Source organism: Cinclus cinclus, chromosome 2 (assembly GCF_963662255.1).
Source record: "Cinclus cinclus chromosome 2, bCinCin1.1, whole genome shotgun sequence".
NCBI classification, from domain to species: domain Eukaryota; kingdom Metazoa; phylum Chordata; class Aves; order Passeriformes; family Cinclidae; genus Cinclus; species Cinclus cinclus.
The window spans coordinates 103,387,113-103,404,037 of NC_085047.1; the positions used below are offsets into that span (position 1 = coordinate 103,387,113).

General features: G+C 37.9%; 1 protein-coding gene across 4 annotated transcripts in view; it reads left to right on the forward strand.

The window, feature by feature from the left end:
- CNKSR2 (connector enhancer of kinase suppressor of Ras 2) overlaps window positions 1-16,925 on the forward strand; it is a 202,976-nt gene that overhangs the window by 40,252 nt on the left and 145,799 nt on the right. For all 4 annotated transcript variants that reach the window (XM_062515145.1, XM_062515146.1, XM_062515147.1 and 1 more), the window contains exon 3: window positions 7,674-7,876. In XM_062515145.1, the coding sequence (XP_062371129.1) occupies window positions 7,674-7,876 (203 nt within the window). The remainder of the gene's footprint in view (window positions 1-7,673; window positions 7,877-16,925) is intronic.

Sequence of the window (16,925 nt, forward strand, 5' to 3'; positions counted from 1 at the left end):
ATGGCTTCTTCCGTCTTTAGTGGCCCACAATGCCTTGATACATTAAATGCCAGGTGGAGATTACTTTTTTTTTGCGCTTCTCCTGTATGTCTTGTTTATTTTGTTTGCATGAAGATTAAATTAGTTTAATTTGATTTTGCAAATTTTTTTTAAACAGCGATCCTAAAGATCCTAAGCAGCATCTCCTAAAGTAGGAGATATGTTGTTATAAGAATATTTGAAAAGCTTAAAAACAATTTTTGGATGCTTTGAAACTTTTCATTAACAAAGAACTTTATTAAGTCCCTGTGAATGTGCAAAATAATTTTTCAGGGAATCTTGTAGAATAGAGTTTGGTTAGAAAATAAAACAGATTTTGCTTTATAGACCATATTGGTTAGAGTACTAGTTTCATGCTAGTTAGCTAAATCTGCTATGGCTGCACAGGAATTTATTGCACACTATATTTGAATCAGTAAAGCTAGAAGATTGTAGCAGATGAAATAGCATTATTATTTGGCAGAGAAAACACTGGTGTGCACTAACAGCATGAAATTGCTTATAATTTACCTCTAACACAAAACATTTATATGCAAATGAATGTAAAAAAATAGACCTACTTTACCCATGAATGATTTGATTCCTCTTAAGAATTATGCCTGTTATCTTAATTTCATCTTCCTGTCATTTCTCATACAGAAATACTTTCTTTTGCACTTACCACTAGTCAGATCTTAAAACTGTTTTGTCAGTAACAGTGAATATTAGACTTAATCATTGTGGTGCTAAATGAGGAAGGCTTAATGTGTACTGAAGGTGGAATTTACTGTTAGTATTCTGAATGCTCATAGCAGAAAAATTACTTACCCTTTTCACTATTGCCCCTTTCAAGTTAAAGTTCTGCTTATATATAATATATCACATATCATATGCCTCCCTGTCCTCAGCCTGTGCTAACCTAACTGCAGTGCAGGAAATCCTGAAGTTCATCACCAGATCAATAAAGCTAAGAGGATAAAGAGTTTCTGGTAGCTCGTATAGATCACACAGAAAATGTATTAGCAAGTCTTCTACACAGAGCTGCAGTAAGCCCCATGGTGTGCCAAGGGCAGTATCCTTCTTCCCACCAGCCTCAAGAATCAGTTATGGATCCTAGATACTTTTTAATAGTATTTTTTTTTCTTTGGACTACTTGGAGGTTTGGGCAAGTATACATATATATATATATATATATGTATATATATAAGAAATATATATAATATAATATATATATATATTTATATATATATATTTCTTATATATATTTCTTATATATATATATAAGAAATACATACCCTGGATCTTAGAGTCATGGCGTGGCTTGGTTTGGGAGGGACATTTATAAAGCTGTAACCCCCCAGTTAAAAGCAGACTGGACAAAAAGAGCTGTTACAATGTAAAATGCTTTTACAAGATAGTGTGTTCATAACAATACTTATTTCCTTTTTCAAAAAATTATTTTAAACTACTGATTAGCTGTTTAAGACATTTGGAAATGCATATAACTGGGTATGGAACTGGTAGTTCAAATTACGGAGAAATAAGTGCATTTGGCAGGCTAGGGACTAATTACATGAGAAAGTAAAAAACCAAAAAAGTAATGAGCACTTGGTCTTTCAGAGTCTGTTGATTGAATAAGAGAAAGAAGAATAGTTTATATAACTGCTCTCTTAGTGCTATAAAGCATGGCCAGGGCTTGTTTTTTTTTGATGTGTTGCTTGATTGTGGTGTGGAAAAAAGGCATTTTTCAGGAAAGAGATAATGATGACAGTGAATCTTGCCTGGACTCTGCAAGTCTGGAGGTATCATGCCACCTGATTGATTTTCTGACTATAAACATTTAGGACAAATATTTACACTCTTTGAAACCGTTTGCCTTTTAATCAGTGTATGTTTAATAATTGCAGTGAGTAAGTGTCATTTCAGCTATCTGGGGTTCTGTCCTTACCTACTTATTCTGTGTTTATGAAACAGATGTGTTAGGATCATGTGTTGTACACTTCTAAATTACCCCATATGTCAGTGCTATTTGAAGGAGGGATAACCTTAATGTTGGCATTTTGAGATGCTGGAGGAAGAGCCGTTAGAAATATATGTTGTAGGCAGATCTGATGAGGTATGAAGTTACATAAGGCACCTTCCATATGACAAGCTGTGATATCAGTTGCTAGCAGCTTTGGGTTGGTAAGCTATCTGCCTCATACTTTGTGGGACGTGTTCAGCCAAATGGAGGTTCAGATCCATTTTGTTCATTTTAAAAATCAACTTTGAAAGTGACGTTTGGAACTTTTCATGGTGAATTTTTGTCCACTACAAATTTCCAGGTGTGGTTTTGAAATGGCTGCCACGTGCTGTGGTATCTGTGTGATGCTGTTTTGATTATTCATTTAAAATCTTCCTCAGGCTTTTCAAGAAATGAGGACCCTACAAACCTTACTGTTTCCAAGTTGCTTCTTTAAAAGCAAATAAATAATACATACAGAAAGAATACTCAAGAATTAAGTGTGGAAGAAGAAAGCACTGAAAGGTAGTGAGGAGAGAATTAAACTCACCTGAGGTGATTTTAAGTCCCATTTCTTTGTAGCTATATGCTATTCTTGCCTAAAACTCCTGTGCTCATCTTGTGAATAAATGGTAAATTACTTTTTATTGCATTAGAGAGAAAACTTATATCATCCTTGTGATAGTTATCCTTATTACTGAAATATATCAGATGTAACTGAGAAGTTGCATTTCTTTACATATAATTTATTACTCAATACAGCTATCTAGACTAAAATTTCTCTTTTCAAAAAGTTGCCATTTTCTTTCTTCTTCAAAATATATTGTTTATGTGTGTTACAAAAAATACTTACCAAATTAAAATAAAATTTCACCTTCTTCAGTTTATATAGTCATGGTTGCCTTCTACAGAGGAGCAGCAGAAATTAATCAATGTAAGCACTGATGTCTGCTCTGCTGTCTGGAGAAGATGCTGCTTTTATTTTCTTCTTGCCCGGAAGCACCAGTGTTAGAGCAGCATCTTCAGTTCCCATCTCGCAAATCTCTTCAGTAGAAGTTAACACTGATCTCTGCATGCCTTTTGCTCCACATGGTTTCCAGCAGTATGGTTTTCATGCCTTTTGTTCCACAAGATTTTCAGCTTTCTGAGCTGAAGAGAAGACACAGTGATTCAGAGGCCATATGCTCAGTTCCCTGCCTGGGAGTGTTTGTAAGAGTAAAACAGTGTCACTGAACTTGATAAAGCATTTGTGCTTGGAGATGCAGAGCTATTCATGGTTGCATAAAAGTTGTGATTGAGACAGCTGTTCTAAGGGATTTCTGGATTTGTTAATGGAACTGTGGTTATATCTGTATTTTAAGTTGTACTGTGTTTAGAACTGAGCTTGGCTTATTTAAGTAGCTGGCCTTGCACTTACAGTGGGCAGTATAAAAATACCCTAAACTAAAGTCCTGGCATCTTCTAGATATTCTGTCTAAGCCAGCAGAGATAGTTAGTACTGTATGAGTTAGGAACACTTTTCTTTTCAACATGTGCTAACAGCGTCATGTGTACTTCCGTGCCAGCAAGAATCAAGTGAATTTAATGCAGGGAAGAGATTAGGTCAAAAAAATTTTTTTTTCTTTTTTTTTTTTAAGTGAGGGAAGCAGGGAACACAACTACTGAACATTGATCAAGCTAGTTAAACAAAATTTTGCTTTATGTCCACATTTGGTTAGTGAACTCTCTTCCTACCCTTGGGGTGCTGGTGCAAGGATGGGCTGGCAGAGGGACCAGGCTGGCTCTTCTCACAAAAAACCCCAGCAAAACTCATCAGTGATGATTAGAGCTGCTGCTTATCAGCATGTGAAGAAAAGAGCTACAATTCCTCATTCACACTGTCATGTGAAGCCACAGAAAAGTAATTAGAAGGTAAGGTGTCTATTAATAGCTCCTACCACCTTTAGTTCAAGCACCTGCTGAAAAGCTATTACTCTGTGTAGCTCAGCTTCATCAAGTTCTTGTTTTATGATTGCCAGAAGAAACTCCATCAGAACTGTTTCTGTTGGGGCACGGTGTCTCTGAAGACACTCTCTAGCCTCTCGTTGAGGAAGTGGATGCCTAGACTTGTGTCACTTCTCGTAATCCCTGCAGGCATGCAGAGATTTCTTTGTGGTTCTTTCAGTGACTGTATTTTGGCTAATGAAAGCACAACTCATGTTAGTGCTGGTTAAATGCAGACTAGGGGAAAACAAAGAACTGTCTCCTTTGCCTGCAATTATCTTCTTGCAGTGCTTGAAAATAAACGCAGTGCATTTCTAAGAAAACTCTATTGTTAATAGTATATTATTGAATATAAAGTATGATTAACTTGGCAGTTTTTATTTAAGCAAGCTTTCTACCAGTATTAGAACACACAGCTCTGGTTGCTTTTAATGTGATGAAATATTAGTGGTAAACAGAGTGAGGCTTTTGTTAGCTTGGCTGCTGCTTTAGGATCCTTCTACTTAAAGCCTTCAATAAACACAGCTGCCCTAAAATAGATTTTGCCTGAAATTTATCTCTGTATTTTCCATCTCTGGCTTTGTCTGTATAATATTACAGGTCGAGGCTTTACCAAAGTCAGTGCCATCTTCATGTAAGACTGAATTTACATGTGGTTTAGGCTCAGTGTTTTATGTTCAAGAACGAACACACACACACATATTTGATGAATAGGTGTGAAAATAGGCTTTGAATCTGTTAACACTCCCTCTTCCTTCCCTTAATCTGATGGTGAAAAAAGGCTTCTGAAAAAGAGTATGGCTGTAGGTGGCCATCAGTTAGATAATAAGAGAGCTTTTACAGCTGATTTTCTAAAGAAGCGTATACATAAATGCCACCTATTTTCCTATTTTCCTTTGCTCGGTCTGCAGTGTTCAATATTGCAGATTTTTTTTTTTCTTCTGGTGCTTTACTTTCTGCTGGCGCTGGAGGTCTGTGCACTGCCTGCCGGGGCTCCCGCTGGCACGGGCATGGAACGCCTGCACAGGCTGGGAACCAGCACCTGCCTGTCCCAGCAGGTGAGGTACAGACAAGGGACAGAGAGCAGGTGGCAAAAGAGGGGGAGTTGAACTAATCTGGGGTTGTTGAGGACCACTGGGATCCAGCCCCACCTCAGCATGGAGAAGGTGCCTGGGCTGGGATGGGCCTTCCCCACACCCCCCGTCTCGCCCGCCTTCGTTTTATATTTGGGTAATGACGCTCAGCTCCTTAGGAGCAGCCTGGAATGAAGGAATTCAGCGGTTCAGGGTATGAGAAGGAAGGCAGCCCTGTGACTGGCCTGCAGCCTGCGCTTGTACCCGCACGTTTGGGGCTCTGAGTGCCCTGTTGTTTGGGCTTGCCTGTGGTGGGCTTTGCTTTGGCTGGTCCTTAAGACATTTTTGGTGACTTACCATTCATCCAGAATATCTTTCATTTGTTTCTTCCCCCATTAATTTTGCCAAAATGAGTTAGATGCTCAAGAAGCAGGATGAACAAACCTGTTACCTTTTTCAAACTTATTCCTACCCACTCCTCAATCCCCGTTGTGCTCCCTCGCTCAGACCAACCGCAGAAAGCTGCAGAAAAAAACGAATATCTTTTAATGTGATGTTTGTCTCTTTACTTTGGACTGATTTAATAAGTTATTCATTATGAGCCATTTAGCTTTAAAATAAAGTACCTTTTACTTTTCAATCCCAATTTATTGTTTTCATCTTGTCATTTTTTATTTATAACCTAATGCTATCTGTTGTGTAACTTCTCTTGAATATTTACATGGTGGAAAAGTCACTGCCCAAATACACAATTTCTCTAATTGGGACTGAATGCAGGGGACAGCATCTCTGTAGTTGAGAAACACCTGCAAGCCTTCCTTGCGCAAGATTGGGATGTTCACAGAAGTTCCAGTAATGGTTTATAAAATGCAACCTTAGTATATTGTCAGTGCCCCTTAAGCTGAGTTCCAAAGTGCATTCTCTGCTGCAGAGGGATGGTTGTTGGTTGGGTGGTCCCCTCACAAAGTGTGTTCTGTTCACAAGCACACACAGCTGGCTGGGAGGAGGCAGATGAGCTGTGTGCTGTAGTCTCTCCTTTCCATCATGAGCCCCCATTGGCATGGGAGGAAGGGGGGTCACTGGAAATGGCTTAAGTATAACGTTCCTGAAGTCCCTGTGTAGTAAAAAAGGATTAAATTCATTTAGTAGATGGTTTGGATTGGGAACACAACAACTACTGTAAATAATCACCACCTCACATCCTGCCCCCCCAATTCCTATAGAAAAAAAGACTAAGGTAAATTATCTTCTGCAGTCTTTAATTAGCATTGACGAGTATATCTCTTCTCCCATCTCTCCTGTGGACAGATCAGCATGGGAAGCAGACCCGGGGCATGGGAGGAGAGCTGGGGAGGTCAAGGAGCATCATTAGGAAGTAGATTTTTCTGTGTGCATCTGAGGGGCTTTGTGCATTCTACTTCATCGTGGGTGATAGGAAATGGTCCATGTTCTGTAAGAATAACCCATACCATTGTTAACTGAGCAAGTTGTTAGCACCCTATGGTATCACCCTGTGATGTGGCTAAAGTGAGAACCTTCAAAATTCCGTAGTTCTGTTAGAAGAGTACTAAGCTCAAGTCTGTGCAATTGTTTATTCCTTTGCAAAGGCAAATCAATCCTTTTTGTAATAACTCTATCACTCTTTGTGTGTGTGAGGTAAACAGATCTTTCATGGAAATGACAAATCACTGATGGTACTATATTATATTGCAATTGAACATTAAATCAGGGCGTTCTCAAGTGCTGTTTTGGTAACATTTGTACTTTTGAAGGATTTCCAGCTACTGTTTGTTAATATTGTTTGTTAATATTCCTGCATAATTATTTCTGTTTCTACTGCCAGCTAAGGAATGTAATTTAAGAGACTGACTCTTCAATAGAAACAAAGTTTAAAACTTGACTTTAAATTATTGTAATAGAGGTTGAGCAGGACAGCACTGTGTGCTGTCTGGTATTGTGGTGGTTCTTTACTGCTAAAAAAGAAAAGAAGTATGCTAATTAGCTTAGATCTCTGAAGCCAACAAAACCTATTCAGTGTCACACCGTGTCCATGCTGCATACTTGTGCTGGTTGCAAGCCCTGGTGCCAGGTGTATCTTAGGAATTACTTTGAGTGCAGACATGGGGTACTGATCCCTAATCATCAGGTGTACAGAGAGAATCCTCTGATTAACGCCAGGTTGGATGGGGCTCTGAGAAACCTGCTCTGGTGAAAAGTGTCTTTGCACCTGTGATCTTGAGGGTCCCTTCCAACCCACACCATTCTATGATTCTGGTGATCTACTGACAGTGATCCACTGCTTTGAAAAAGAATTTTCCAGACTAGGTTTTTTCTTTGAGATGTTTTTCTCAGTACACTTAGAACAAGCTAAAGGATCACTCATAATTTTGTTCTTCTTTTGTTCTCTTTTTATGCACTTCAGAAACAGAACATTCTATACATTTAAAAACTACTGAGTGGGTGTATTTCTGCTTTAATTATTAGGAATGGTTAAATTTTGAAGTAGAAGATCAGTTTTGCTGTTCCTGGTTCTTTCTGTTCATCTGTAAAGCCAACTGTATTTTGTTTCTTTTTTTTATTTTTTTTTTTTAATGCAGAACTATGGTTTGGAAACAGAAAATCTAAAAACCCTTTCTCACAAATTGAATGCATCTGCCAAAAATCTGCAGAACTTCATTACTGGGAGGAGGAGGAGTGGTCACTATGATGGAAGGACCAGTCGCAAATTACCGAATGATTTTCTGACATCAGTAGTGGATCTCATTGGAGCAGCTAAAAGTCTTCTGGCTTGGTTGGACAGGTAAAATCTCCCAAATGTCTCACAGGTAACCAGATCATGCACATGAACAAGCTCCAACTTTTTTACAAAATTTAACATAGTCACTGAATGGAAGCAGAATTCATTCACATGTTCCGAAGGGATGTTTGTACCAATTTTTTTTTTTTTTTGGTGTCAGCGTACAATTCAGATTAGCTTTTCAGTGCACTACCTCCAAATGCACTGTGACCCTACACATAAATACAGTAGAGCAACGGGATGACATCGTTAGGTTATATATGTATTTTTTACTAATATAAAGCAGCAATTTAACCTGCCTAAATCAGATTCATCACTTTGATACTATCAAATTCACAGAATGGATTGTACTTTTCATTACATGGGTGTCAGCATATAATTCCAGAGTGTGTATGTGTGCAAACATGCATGTTGTGTTCTAGGTTTTTTAAATAGCAGTGAAAATAAAATCTCTGATTCTCTAGAGGTACTGTTCTATACTTTTACCTCTGTTAATAAGGAAGTATGTGGGACCAGGACTAAAGTGCTCCCCTCTGCTACATTTGTAGTGAGGTTTTCTAACTATAACAAGAGTAACATGCGGGTATTTAAGATGATCATTGAAATTCTTAAAGTGGTTGAAGTTAGTCCATATAATGCATCACAGTGAATTTTCATCAGAGAAAATAAAATTCTTATCTTGATTTAGGGTTGTATCTTGTTTCCAGCAGCTGAAGTTTTGTTCAGAGTATGATCTTTGTGTAACTTTTCAAATCCAACAGAATTAGTTGTTGTTTTTTGCTGTGTGTTTTGTGTTCCATTTTTCTGAGGAAAATTGGCTTCTCTCCCGTAAATTATTTCCATATGAAGGTTCAGGTGAGGCCTAAATCTTTTCCGCTTCTTAAGCTGAACTGAAAGCTCTTTGTTTTGTTCAGATTTCAGCTACCATTGCTTATTCTTTTCTACTCCCTCTCTAGCCTTTCCCCAAGTTTAAAATCCAGAGTACCTAAAGTTGACTCCTAAATTTCTCTTTAGATATTTAACATTAAGCATGTAGAGAAGTAGTGCAATCTCATGGAAGGAGTTTAGTAATGAGACTTGAAAAATTTGGAGTATATTTTTAGCTCTGTCTCTAACCTGTTAGTACTTGGAATACCTGTAGGCGTCACTTTTTCTTCTTGCAAAATCATTATTGACAATGAGCAACATGGCATGCTGGGCTTTAAAACAGAAAGAACAGTAGAAAAGCATTTTGCACAGATGGGTCAGTTTTTGCTACTTATTTCTATTTAGAAATAATCTTTTTTGTTGTTGGAACTGTGGTCATGATTAAAGACTTTGTTACTAAGTCAAAGTTCATTTTGGGTTTTGGTTGTTTGTTTGATGGGGTTTAGAGTTCTTTTTTCATAGTCTGTTATATGAAAGTAAAATTCATATATATACATACACGTATTTAACGCATTGAAGAACAATTGGTTTTTTGCAACTTAATACAAATTTAATAATTGAAGTTCAGGAAGAAGGTAGTTATTAATGCGAGAAAACATGTACATCTCAGGACTGGTGTCACTGTAGTATTGTGCACTGCATGTACTTCTGCATTTAGCTGAAATGCCATGATGGCTGGTAAGACCCAGGAATTCCAAGAAGTTAAAAATGAGGGCAATTATGGTAGTATCACACTTTCAGCAATGCTGTCTTGAGTGTCCAAAAAAGGCTTCTGATTTCTAGGAAAGTCCTTTTGAAGATCTAAACACCTGGTTCTAAGAAATGTTTTCTCAAACATTTTAAGACTTTTCTGATTTATGAGCATCTGGGTATTTTGGTAAAGTTTGTTCTTCCTTGTTTGGGAAGACCCAAATGAGGATGAAGGTAGACCAATAACTGCATTTTTCTCGGGAAGTGGGAACATACAGAGATCAATATGATTCTCTGTCTTGTATACCTTCTAAGAAAGTATTGGGGCCACTAGGGGGAGATATAAAGATTTAAAAAATTAATTAGTAAAAGTGAGGAACGTGGGTTTAATTTTGTTCCGCACACCTGTTACTATCAATTCTGGACCCCAAATCTTAGGTTATTTGGTTATTTTCTAGTACCAGTTCCATCTCTGGGTGGGAAGAGGGGAAAGCATTAGGCTCTTAGGGTTGTCCACCCCATTGTAAACAGCCCTGCTAGGATGTCTCTATATGCAGTAGTTTTTGAGGTCATGCCTGGGAAAAGCAGCTAGCAGTAGCTCCAGCTTGCATAGACATGCAGTGATGTGTTTTTTATATATAGGGAATGGTGATGACTCCATACAGGTTGTGCTTCACTTGTTGCTGTAGTGAGTGCTCTGTTTATGATGCTTCTGTGGGATACTTAAGACCTTGAAGAACTTGTTTGACCTGGCACAATTATCTAAAGGAGGTTGATAGTTGTGATTTGCTAAGTTACTTTCATTGTACTCTTGCAGTGCTACTGTGCTGGGCTGATCCAAGGACACTCTTTGTTCCAGGTCTTTGCCTGGAGCAGTCCTATTTCCAAATGTATGTCAGAAAGTGAGTTTTACTGAAAATTAGGGTACTTTTTATTGCCAGGCTTTAAAAGTCTTTTGATTTAGTTTCATTTATGAACTGGAAAACTTAATAGAAAATTCTGTTTTCAAAATAAGTTGTCTGAGGATTTTGAGGAACATGAAATAATTCTCCAATAACATGCTGTAATGAAACTGTCATCACACTGATATGTTTGAGTGTAATTTTAACTTCCTCAGTTGCTTTCTCAGCCCACAAAATGTATCCTCTTTCAGGAGACTTCATAGCTTAATAACCTTTTGTTTTATACTCTCTCCCTAATCTTAAAACTCTTCCAAGCAAATTCCCTGACAAGATAGGTGCCTTCTTGAAAAGCCATGAATCTTGTGTGAAAAGAGGATGCGTTTCTACTTGACGTGTAACATAATTTAGACAGATGGAAACCCACACTTCAGGCTGTGGCAACAAACTATTACCTGATGTTCAAAGCAACTTGGCATTGAAATATCTCCTGTGAAGCTTCTCAGGAATTACAGTCAATCAGGTCTTCTAGACTTACAGATAAATCACTGGAGTTCTGTTCAGTCTTCACTCCTGCAGTTCATGAAAGTTGTATTCTTTGGAATAATAATTTATGTCACCTTTCTTTATCCTCCTTTTTCTCTGATATGTCAGAGTCCTGGAAATTCTTCTGCCTTTTATGAGGCTGATTCATTACATCCTGGTGAGGAATATTTAAAATTGTGTAGCTAAATTAGGATTGCTTTTTAAAATTCACTACTGTGGATTTGCACTATGAGTGTGTTGCAGTTTTGTGGCATAAAGCTGTTTCTAACCTCATAAAAGTAAATTTTTCTGTGCGCTAGTATGTCCAGTAGTATCTGCACATTTAATTGGAATTGAAATTAAGCAGTCCACCTGGAAAAAACTTGGTAGAATGTATACATTATCCATCCATGGCTTTCATGATCTAAAAGCAACATGAACATTTCAATGATTTTGAGAGCTGAAGCTACTTTTTTCCATCTGTAACAAAATTTTGTTAGGATTTTAACAGTTTTACTTGCATCTTCAATGACACCAGTGAAAACTTCCCAGTTGTTGTCTAGAGGCAAGCATAAACTGAAAAGCAATGACATCATAGGGATACCAGAAAATTCTTCTGAGCCCCAAGTTCAGAGCATTTACCAGTGCTTATAAGTAGCTTTCTCTCTGGTTGGGACACAGCCAGGTCTTGTACTGTACTCACAACTCAGTTCTTTTCTACTAATTTGCTGATACCTATTGATTGCAGTACTGAAAACATGGTGAGTCCTGAATGAAGGGTGCTCTGATTAATCCAATACATTTTCTCCCAGATCTTAGCAGACCACTGGACAGGGAGGCAGAAGGTTGTATGTTCTTCGGAAGCTGGCACAGCTTTGAGTGTTGAGTTTGTCTCCTCATGAGTCAGAAGTCACTGCAAAGTGAAGACAGCCTTAGGAGCAAAAGGATTTTGCCAATCCTTTAAGCGCCTCATTGTTCCTCTTCAAGTCCCACTGTGCCTCATACATTTTTCTTTTATTGGACAGCTGGATTTAACAGGTACAGCTCATTACTGTAGTCTTGACTGGGAAGAGCTGTACTGCTCTTTGTGGAAGAGGAAGGATCCTTAGCAAACCTGAACTGAGGTGACATTTGATGGCAGCTTCATGAGCTCTGTCTCTTCCCATTTCTCTTCTCTCTCTGCCAGCACAAACTTCTGGTGATGTCACCTTACACATTGTTCCTGGTTTAATATGTTCTCTTCATTTGTCTCCACCTCACGCTGTTGTCTTTGCAACCAAAATCCCTGGAAATCTGTATTTCCTGCAGATTGCACTAAACAAGAAAAGAATTCTTAGTTGTGCTTCTGGCCTTCTTCCTGTCTAGTCTAGTGTTTGGGCCATGTTATCTGAAGCAAGGACTCCTTATATGACATATATCTTAGACAGCAAAAAGAGAATATTTTGGATCGTAACAGTAGGGCTAATAGCTATATGAACTATAAACACAGACTTGGAGAATAGAAATGAGGAAGGATTGGTTGTTTTTAGGGCTTTATATGAGTCCTTATTAAAGAGGCACTAAGATAATGTGGTGCTACCATGTTATTTTTATCTTTTAAGAATTTAAGAAAATACAGTCAACTTCCCATGAGATAACAACTACAACATTTTGTGTCTGTTGTGTCACAGATTTTAATGGTCGTGAATTAGGATTTGTCAAGCACCACTGGATTTTTTTAGTGTAGTGTTTGACTCAGCCATCTGTGTGGGCAGAGATTCTTATGTCTTTCACAGCGAGTCTTCTGTAGCTCTTGTTTTTCACACTAGCACGATCCCCTTTTTGGAAATAACAAACTTAAACTGCTGCTGCAGATTACACTGCAGTCTAAGTAGGAGGAACAAAGAGATTTGGTGGAGATTGATTTCTGCATTCAAGACTTTCAGTGCTGTGGCCAGAGAAAAGCTAGCAGGCTGACAAATGTGCATCCATCTGATTAATTTACTACTGCTGTCTGGACGCATGGTACATGAACAAAATGTAAAAATAAGGTGAACAAAAAAAACTAACTGTAAAAAGAAATTGTTGGTTATATAAAATGTATGGCAAAATTGTTGACAGAAATAACAAAATGTAAAATTTCACAGTAAAAAGGCATTTCGGCAAGTCTAGGTCTGCTTGTAGGATCATTCACAGGGTAGTGGGGTGTAATCCTGTAACTTCTAAGTCTCAGGTGGGCAAATTATTTTGGGCATAAATCACTACAATTCTGCAAAGCAGTTGTATCTATACAGAAATCCTATTAAATAAAAGTCAAATCTGTGCCTGAAGTTGAGGACATTTGAATGCTTCAGTGGCTGGCAGCAAAACAGGATCTCCAAGCCTTGCACCATGGGCTTTTTTTGGTGATACTTTGATGCATCAGAGAAGTGCAGCCCGCAATGATGTAAATGCTCTTGGTTTATGGCTGAATAATTGTAGGTGTTCAGGTTTAGCACACCCTTTAAGTCTGCATTGTATGAAAGCATTGTAGTAGGAGAACACATTCCCCACTCCAAAATGGATGTCCTTCTTTTCACCATGGTGACATACTCAATGCGTACATTTCCTTCCATTGCAGGTAGAATGTGTTCAGCTGGGTTTCTTTGCTTCATTGTTTTTGGTGAATGAGCCCTGGTGATGTTTATGGTGTGACTGTTTTGTAGATTCAAGTAAAGAGGTCCATTGTTTGCAAGCCCATAACTTCTTACTTACAAAGAAGTGTTACTGGCTTAGAGTCTCCTTTATTAGAGAGGCTTCATACAGTCCTGTTAGCTGTGCTTGGTTATTACTTGTTCTGAATGTGAATCTGCTTTACACACAAGATGGTGGGAGCAAACAAATGAAAACCCAAGCAAAAGAAACAAAAGAATTTAGCGATCCTTTGCTCAACACACCAGTGTTGCACTATCTGTCAACTGGATTTTAGTCTAAAACCTTTGAATCTTGTTTCCTTTATGCATTTCCCTTTTTTGGTGGTTAGAATGGTATACCAAACCTGTCAGTAAGTGCTGCCTCAGAATGCTATGGTACTTAACTGTATTGTGCTCCTGCAACAGCTGTAAATGTTTAATAGAGCACTCCTTCGATGAATTCCTTTATCCAGTGTGAATTTTACTGCATTCTTCTGTGATTTTGCACAAAGCAGTTCCATTAGAAGTACAAATGAAATGTATGTTTCATGAAAGCCTAAAACTGTGAATCTGAGATGGCTTAGGCACAGTGTAAATACAAAATTAGTGTCCATTCAGATTTTTAATATGTTGAATTTGAAGACTGAGTTATATTACAGCTTTGGTTGCCTCTGTCTTTCAAAGATTTTTGACTATTACATTTAACCAAAAGGTTCTGAGGATGTTTTCCCTTGTTAGCATGCTAAAATAAGTATGATACTGGTTTTAAACCTCTCATAGTGCCTATTGCTATATCTCAGTATGACAGCTAGTAGTGAAATACAATTAATTTTTGGTTTGGGTTATGCTTTTACTAACAGCAGTCTGTATTTGTCCAAACTGCAACTTTTTCAAGTGAAATTGTTATTTCTGTGTATTATTTTCCCTTAATGTTATATGAAGAACACAGATGAGGAGGCTAAAGCATATGAGGACAAAAAAAAGTTGGTAATGTAGAAATACTGAGGGTACGCATCCCTTTCACAAATGTTTAATTGTTTTTGAAGGATTTTTCTTCATGTGCTGTCAGTAGTTGTGACTATTAATAGCTGTTAAATTGTATTGTTTCTTAATTCTGTGATGGAATTAGCTGTAGTATGTTTATGTGGCTGGTTTTTCGACCAGTCCTTCAGGGTGGCTTCATGAATGAATGTTTGATGATATAATTTTTTCTTTCATTCTGAAAGATGCTGATACTGCTAAAAATGCATATTAGGTCTCAATTCATAAAAGTGTATACACATGCATGTGTGTTGCAGCCTATGTTACATGTGTATAAACAAATTCGCATTTCAGAGGTGTTAGATTATTTATGTCAAACACTTGTTTAAAATAGTGTGAAAAGAACCAGTAGCTTTTTCATGCCTTTTCTTAGAAAGACCTTATGTCCAATAGATCAGGGCATTGAAGTTGATTTACTTTGGTGTTAAAAAAAAAAACAAACCAAAAGTAAGCACCAATGTTTTTTCCCTGTGGATGAGATGTTTTGAAGGTCTTCATTTTGGCCTCATGTCTCATAAGGTAAAGGTTCACAATGTGGGTTTGCACAGTGGAAAAATTTAGATGTTCCCACTTTTCCAGCTGTATTCATGATCACAAAGCATCTATGAACTTAATTATCCTTGAAACCTATTACCCACTCATTTGCGAAAGTGGTTTGAAAATGACTAATGGCTTCAAGTGTTGGAAAGGAGAAGGATGGAGAAAATGTGAGCCTAAAGGCAAAACCACCCCTGCATGTGTTTGTAAAAGCATTCATGTGATTGTGTAAATTTGTTTTCCTTAAGATATCAGGTGTTGAAGGCTTAGACAAATGATGAAAAAGGGGAAACCAGCAGAGGTTTGGAAGAGGAAGTGAGTGGAAAGGGCATGTGGTCAGGTAGGAGTGCTGTGGAGCTACAAAGGTGTTTTCATGTGGGTGTTGCAAAGCAAATCACAGTTTTGAAGGAAGAACTAATGAATTACAAGAGAAACAGTAAAAAATGTCTCACAAAGAGGGAAATGTGTATGGAGATCATCTTGGAAATGACTGTGAGAGGTGAGACAGTGAGACACTGAGATCAGTGTTACAGCAGAAATGGGGGCAAGATGTGGCCCTAGTCCAAGGCAGTTCTTTGGTTACTGCTTAAATTTAAAAACACTGAATTGGACAGTGTATGTGTTGAAAATAAAAATATTTTTCTTAGGGAATTTTCTTTACTGGAGCTGTATGAGGTACCTCAGACCTGGAGGTCCAAGGGACTGTGAAAAATGTGGCTTCGAAAGAAAAGCCTAGAAATTGCAAGGTGATAGAAATGACACTGCCAAGCCAAGGAATTTTTTTTTTTAAGTGGAGAGTTGTCTAATTAAACAGGGAATTTCTTATACTTGGCACGTGTCTTGAGGAGGAAAGTGTTTTAGCAGCCACCTGAAGTTATAGTACATGTAGGCTTTATTTGCATTTATACAAGTTGATTCATCTATTTACAGTCAGTAATACTGTGCTGTATTAAAATTATAAACAGTGGGTGTACTGCCAATGAAGAGATTTTTTGTCAAATTGGTATCTTACACTGTCTCTCATGGTCAGTGATCCTGCAGTGAAATTTCTGCTGCTGTTTTGATTGAAACTGTTGGCATGTTGTTACACTAAGTCTTGCTGGACTTTGCCTTCTGAAGTTGAGGCTTCAGATGGAATACCAAAATGCATTTCCTTTGGAGGCACATATTTAGAGGCCCTTACCATTTTTCCAGCTGCTTATGTAGTATTGGCTGTGTAATTGTTCATGCAGATTGCCTCCAGGGATGTAGTCTGAACTGCGAAGGGAGAGGAAAAGGAATTGCAATTTTACTGGTCCAGTTTGCAGCAGTACCCCAGAGAGACATGTGCAGAAATTGGTGCAAGGAAGTTGGTTTAAAAGCTACAGAGACCTGCAGAGGAGACAATTGGAGGATCCCTTAGATTTTCTGCAGGAGCAGAGTTTATATAAATCATGGACCTGTCTCCTTATCTTTTTAGGTTGTGAAGCACTTCTCAAAATCTAACATCTTAGTTATTTGTAGTAGTCTCCTCCCTCCTACTGACACCCTTGCTGCCTGCTTGACATGCTGTTGCCAGTAAGTCTTCACTGTGATAACTTAAATGTAGCTAAAATGAGTAATGTCTCAGTCCCTTTCCCTGTTCTTTAAAGTCGACAAAGTTTATTTGGGGCATATTTGTAATGATCTTCACTAAGAGTAATGATGGTAAAAAATACCATTATTTTCCTCATGAACTGTGAAACCAAACTAAATTACAAAAGTATGAGGGAGGATGATGCGGTATGAGAAGCCAAAGCCTAC